Source organism: Triticum aestivum, chromosome 4A (genome assembly GCF_018294505.1).
Source record: "Triticum aestivum cultivar Chinese Spring chromosome 4A, IWGSC CS RefSeq v2.1, whole genome shotgun sequence".
Lineage (NCBI taxonomy): Eukaryota > Viridiplantae > Streptophyta > Magnoliopsida > Poales > Poaceae > Triticum > Triticum aestivum.
In genome coordinates this window covers 261,568,353-261,574,879 of record NC_057803.1, presented here as the reverse complement: position 1 = coordinate 261,574,879, position 6,527 = coordinate 261,568,353, and the positions used below count along the sequence as shown (strand labels likewise).

Genomic DNA, 6,527 nt, shown 5'->3' with positions numbered 1-6,527 from the left:
TTGTTATGTTGACCTAAATATTTTTTTATCTTGACAATAGGAAATCTAGAAACTTCAAATTACACCACCCTTGCATTCAACCCGGATCATATTCCAGCATGCGCACTTGATGGTGAGTGGTTATGACTTATTATCAACTACAAATCAATTACATATGATTGTTATTAATATATGTAGAAAAGTTTAAATATTATTAGAAGCAACATTTATAATATATATTTTTGCAGATATTCGCCGGAAATAATAGGTGGGTTGATTGATATGAAGTTTGTTCAGCAATTTACTGAGTGGAGGCGGGCTTTCCTAGCAAGTGAGTTGTCTACAAAGGATCTCGACACACAATGTATACAAAGAAAGCTCGGTGCATTGTAACACAGATAGTAGACATTGGTTATGTTTACTATGCATGATTGTGTATTTTAATTTTCAAGTATAGTTATTATGTACTTGGTTTGTATCTACTATATAGATGACTATTTCGTCACGTTTGTTTGTGTCTATGGTGTTTTAAGGGCTGTGCTAATTTCAGGGATGATTTAGTTATTATCTACATTTAAAAACAAGTTTGTCCATGTTCATAGATTTTGAATTACCTTTCACATTATTCTTTTGTCGAAATATATTCCATAAAATGCACTAATTTAAAATATCCATGTTCATGCTATCACTTTGTGAGTAATCTTTTCACATTATACTTCCTGTGTCCGCCGCTAAATTCCCATTCGCTCTCGTTTCTTTAATTATCTTTAACCAAACAAACACGCTGTACTCTTGTGTGAGGAGGCGATCCCTGACTTGTCTAGTTCTTGAGAAAGTCAGAGGATCCGGCTCGGCGCCCCGCAGGAACCCTAGCTATCCTCTTGTCCGAGGAGGCCATCCGATATGGAGGAGGTCGCCGGCGGCGGTTCATCCTGGCCGTACGCCAAGAAGCCGCAGCCGCACCAGCTGGGGCGGTCGCTGACGTACCACCACCCCTACCAGGGCCAGGGGCGCCGCCTGCAGCCTGCGCAGCGCCACCAGCTCCCTGACGTGCGTGCCCCGCGGCCGGCGGTGGTGCTCTACACGACGTCGCTCCGCGGCGTGCGGCGCACCTTCACCGACTGCTCCGCGGTGCGCGCCGTGCTGCGCGGCTTCCGCGTGGCCGTGGACGAGCGCGACTTGTCCATGGACGCCGCGCTCCGGCGGGAGCTCCAGGGGCTGCTCGCGGCGCGGGGCCGCGCCTTCTCCCTCCCTCAGCTCTTCGTCGGGGGCCGGCTCGTCGGCGGCGCCGAAGAGGCGAGGCAGCTGCACGAGGCCGGCGAGCTGCGGCGCCTCCTCGAAGGCGCCGCGGGGCAGGACCCGGCCTTCGTTTGCGACGCCTGCGGGGGTGTCCGCTTCGTGCCCTGCCCCGCCTGCGCTGGCTCCCGCAAGGTTTTCGTGGAGGAGGAAGGACGCACCAGCTGCTGCGGCCTCTGCAACGAGAACGGCTTGGTACGATGTCCCGCTTGTTCTTCTTGATCGCTTGCTATGCCTCCTATAAATGGTAGTACTGCAAGAATTAGAGACATGCAGTTTCTGAATTCTCGTGGTCATGGACACTCAATTGCTGCTTGTGCTTGGCTTGGCGGACGAGAACAATGGAGTTCTTGTCCCTATATACGTAGTTGTGAAGCCAAAAGAATGGCCTTTCGCGGGTCTGTGATTAGATTATATGTTTGTATGTACCAAATGTACTCCATTGAATTTGTTTGATTAATGTAAGTAACTGGGTTTCTGCTAATCATCGTTCGTTGCATGCATATTATCCATATTTTCTCTCCATCTTTAGCACAATGGTTGGTTTGCGTTGACTTGACCTCAAGGTAGGTACATAGATATGTTGCTGCTTTGAAACATTACATGATTTCATTTAACACCATCAAGAATCCTACACGTCCCTCATCTCAGTACTCCCTCTGTAAAGATATAGAAGAGCGTTTAGATCCTCATCTCAGTACTCCCTCTGTAAAGAAATAGAAGAGCGTTTGGATCACTAGAGGGAGTATTATCTTTCTCTTCTCAAAAAGGTAAAAATAAAAATAAACAGCCCCAACGTTGCTGTGTGCGCTAATGTGTGGGTAGGAGCCCCAACATTGGTTCTGTAAGCTGGAGCGAGCCATTTTATTAGCGTCAGAACAGTTGGCATGGCGTTGACAAGAGCCATCTCGATTCACGCTCAAAAGGACACATTCCTGAAATTAGTTTGCAACGCCAACTCCAATGTTTCTTGCATTTCATCATGATAAAATCCACGTTCTAATTCTCAAGCTGTTACACATCCTCTTAAATGAATCATGGAAACGGAGTTTGGAACAGAGAACGAAAGCTACATAGAACCTTTACATCTCATGTGTTGCCAATAGGCTCCCCTATGCTACAGAATGGCAAAGAGGAGATTCCTACAACAGTATCACTGTCACCCAGGTTATCTGAGCAGACACCAATCGAGCAGACGATGGCTAAAACAGGCTACAGGTATTACAATTTGCACGCTTCAGAATCAGCCCCTAGGAAATACAGTTTTCATGATGCGACCCATGGGCTCATTCATACCAGGGAAATGGATGAATCGGCTGGATCATTTCACTCTTCTTTCCAAATCCTCCCGGTGACCCTCAATTTAAGCTCCTTCCTCTCACCACCAGAGAAGAACAAGGCCATGTTCCGTTGGATTATTAGCCCATCATAGCTATCTCTGACCTTCCGATGGCCGTCTCGGATGCTCCGGGGAACCCCTTGAAAGATCATCTTGCGCCCACCACCTCCTACCTCCAGGCTGTAGCTGTACTTCTTTGCTTCCGCATCATCTCCCATGAACCTCAGGAAAGCGATGTACACAGGTGCCATGCCCAACTGAAATGCCTCGAAATGCAGGCAGAAGTACTGGCCAAAGCAGCTGAAAACCTACATGGAGAAACTCTATCTGTTTACTTAGCTTAATAGAAAGAAAAAACGTAACAAAATTGGATTGCACTTCAAACAGTGAATTGAGGAAATGTAAAGGATAAAGAGGACATCTGGAATGTTGTTAAATCTGCTGCAAGACAGGCAGACCGTTAAAATTGGAAACAGATGCAGGTGGATCTGGGCATGTGCAGTGTCTTCATTAAATATTTAAGAATACGATGAGCAACTATTATGGTCCAACAAGTATGCAACATGATCACCATTTTGTTTTATACTGCATGACAAATAATTGGCATATAAAAACAAGTACAATAATCATAATTTAAGAATAGGACAATTTCTCCTTTAGTTTACAAAAATGTCTCCATATGTTTCTATGCAAAAAATGAACGTAGTATCTTTGCAGAAAGGGAACTAATCATTTCTCACTTGGTGGTGGGAAGTATTGGTGTACAACACACACCCACCACACAGGTTTCAGAGTGCTTATTTGAATTGATATGATATCTGGTTCTTCCTAGGTATTCTTGTTTTATTTTGCATCTTCACAAGATGTAAAGGCAGTAGAAAGATGCTACATGGAAATTCTTAGTCCACATGTTGGTGTTGATGATTAATACCGTAAGCATCCAGGTCGCATTCTCAACTTCATGAGGATTTGACTTGACATAGCGATGGTTGAAAGTGCTTCCGCTATGCATGTCAACTTTGTGATCATCTTTCAAATGATTTACCAAGTATGGAATGTCACCACCAACTGTACATTCAGATCCAGCGTATGGACAACTATAAGGCCTATATTGGCACTGTGACTCATGCTTCAGCTTGCAGTAGTATGGGTAAATGCCTAAGCAACCAAAGTTCTGGTACTTGCATGGAAGCTCAAGAGATGCAGCCACCTTCTCAAGAGCAAGGCATCTTATGTTACCCAGTTCATGCCTACAAGTTGGACAGCGATTGTGAACCCTTGGCTTGCATCCAGAGCACAATGTATGGCCATTAGAGCACTGCATACACAAAAGGTGTGTTACAATACAGTAAAAGAATGTGTGGGTTGCACAATGTATTTAGTCAACTCTTTTTTTTGTAAGCATATGAAATAACATTTCAACAACGGAACAGAGCATATACATGCACAACATAAGTTTTTTCCATGGCACTCAATGGAACAGAACATAAACTAAATGAATGCGCTGGAGCAGCACAAATGCACACCTGATGTATAGGAGGGTACATGGCACTCAAGCAGACAGGGCATTCCAAAAGTTCGCGAACGCTGCTAGAAGCTACCACATTTGATTTTTGTGTAAGCTGGATATGATCGCCGACAAGTTCAGCAACATCCAGTACCTCAGACTTTGGAGGATCAATAACCTCGGAACCAGAATCATCAGTATAAGCAGCCGAGGCCATGGGAAAACTCCGGAGGTTGTACTAGACCTGCTAAAAAAGGACAAATATTTGCCTTATTAACTTGAGGATTATCAAGGGGGAAATGATTGCCAGTGAACTCATAGTCAGTACTTTCTACTAGCACTGTTCAGAAGAACATTGCCCCATCAAACCATCTTTCGAACACAGGCACAATTGCTTAATTCCATTAGTCTCGTTACATGATTGGAAACTGCCTAAAGGCTTTGAAAGAGACAGGGCCCTGATGGGGAGTGGAGCAGAAATTATAAGAGTACATGGGCTAGGGCCTCATAAGATCCAATCAAGTGTAGACCGGGCCTTTTTAGTTCTTACTAGACCTGCACCAACACATCACAAGTTTCAAAGAACTTGCTGATGTTAGGTATCATATTAAGCTTTTAAGTTGCAACATTCTAAAAATGAGTGCTATTTGGAGTGCATCTTTAACCATTTTTGCACTTGTGCTTCTAGTGCATGGAATTAATGCTTACCCGTTTTGGGAAGCATGGTCTCTTTTGGGGAAGAAAAAGGCAAACCATTATTAAAATGTGAACATAGAAAACCTTGCAGATAAACCCTAATGTGTAGAAAGTACTGACTATAGTACCTTGCTGAGAGAAGCGAATTTTCTACTCCATCCGTCCCATAATATAAGAGCGTTTTTGACACTACAGTAGTGTCAAAAATGCTTCTATATTATGGGACGGAGGGAGTAATTGCGTAACATAGGCGCAAATGGTTCACCAATAATAAACAAACACGCGCAGGTTGATAGGGGAGAATCTGACACTGCTAGAGGAGAAGTACTAAATAGTACTCCCTCCATCCCAAAATAAGTGTCTCAACTTTGTACTAACTCTAGTACAAAGTTGTACTAAGGTTAAGACACTTATTTTGGGACCGAGGAAGTAGTAACAAAACTTTACTCTTGAGCAAATCATGAGCTGAGCCATGAGTAGAGGAATCCATATCTCTACTGAAACCTACTACAACAAGGCATACATAATCATCTCCCCGTTAATGACACCATCTCGAGCTCCATTAATGGCAGTTAATTACGCACAAGGAGCAGTCACAGAGGGGAAATGCCGAGAACCTTATGGGTCCGGTTCTGTCTATCAAACACACGCTCTAATGTGGGAGGAGCCAAGAATGAATCGCATCTGCACGGCACGAAACCGCCCTAGATCGAGAAGCAACCCTAGATGCCCGAAGCAGGCAGGTAGCGAAACCCCTGCGCCTCCGGCCGCTCCTGCTCTAGCATTTGAACCACTGGAACGGAATCGAGTGCGGACTCATTGGACGAACATCTCGGGAACCTCCCTCCAAAGGCCCAATCTTCCGCCACCCAAGAGCTATGGGGAAAAAAAATCCACGCATGAAGAAAATAGATGAAACAGCTAGCAATGGTGCCATGAGAACGGCGCTACTACCTCGCGGGGAAGAGGGAACGGAATGGGGGGCCTGCTCCGGCACTGGCGAACGGCGATCTATTGCGGCGCCGGCTAGCGAGGGGGAGAAGAGTCCGAGGAGAGAGAGGCGACAGAATTCGAATTAAGCTTCTCCCTCCTCCCCCTTGCGTTTTGTTTATGTTCCGCAGCTCCGTCGGCGAGTCCGGTTCGAGATTGCGAAGCGAGAGCAAATGCCGTAGACGAAGTAGTTGAACACGTAAAAATAGATAAACACAGGAAAGTATGAAGGAGACTATCTTTAGGATGCCGATAACTGCCACACGTGTGGCATATCGGCTGGTTGTGCCGCACACCTTGTGTGGAATGGAGACGACCCCGCCCGCACGACCGCGTCCGGCGCGCGCAGTCACAACCTGCACGTCCGGTGTGTGGCAAAATCGCCCACACGTCCGGGTGTACCACCGCGCTGCCCGCACGACCCAATACGCCAGTCGTCCCAGACTCCTTTCGATCCCCAGATCGACCTACCGCCGTCGTCTACTACCTCTCGATCCCCTTCCTTATCGCCTTTCTTCTCTGGTTGCTAGCAGATCTCTAGCGCCTCCCCACCGCTAACCACCCACCCCCACCCCAACCCCGCCCTCCCAAGACGACAAGCTAAAAACAGGTGGATCTCCGATCTCCTTCTGTTTCTCGCCCTTCTTCTGTCCAGAAATTTGAAATTGCACATTGCCGACGAAGAAGGCGACTAGATCCACGTTGTCAGGGCAAACATGC

General features: G+C 46.1%; 2 protein-coding genes across 5 annotated transcripts; one reads left to right on the top strand and one right to left on the bottom strand.

The window, feature by feature from the left end:
- The first annotated feature begins 736 nt into the window (after positions 1-736).
- On the top strand, positions 737-1,778 carry LOC123081961 (uncharacterized protein At5g39865). Its single transcript, XM_044504442.1, has one exon. It carries the CDS (start codon positions 883-885, stop codon positions 1,495-1,497), a length of 615 nt encoding a protein of 204 aa, XP_044360377.1. The 5' UTR covers positions 737-882; the 3' UTR covers positions 1,498-1,778.
- A 442-nt stretch (positions 1,779-2,220) lies between these two features.
- Positions 2,221-5,962, bottom strand: LOC123085931 (E3 ubiquitin-protein ligase DIS1). Of its 4 annotated transcripts, none has more exons than XM_044507639.1 (5): positions 5,772-5,962; positions 5,435-5,693; positions 4,141-4,368; positions 3,546-3,932; positions 2,221-2,922 (listed from the first exon to the last, which is right to left on the bottom strand). In XM_044507639.1, exons 3-5 carry the CDS (start codon positions 4,336-4,338, stop codon positions 2,602-2,604), a joined length of 906 nt encoding a protein of 301 aa, XP_044363574.1. In that variant the 5' UTR covers positions 4,339-4,368; positions 5,435-5,693; positions 5,772-5,962; the 3' UTR covers positions 2,221-2,601. The 4 variants fall into 4 exon arrangements, with proteins under 4 accessions (XP_044363574.1, XP_044363575.1, XP_044363572.1 ...); XM_044507640.1 differs by having other exon boundaries at positions 4,141-4,365; XM_044507637.1 differs by lacking the exon at positions 5,435-5,693 and having other exon boundaries at positions 5,772-5,961.
- Between the last annotated feature and the right edge of the window lie 565 nt (positions 5,963-6,527).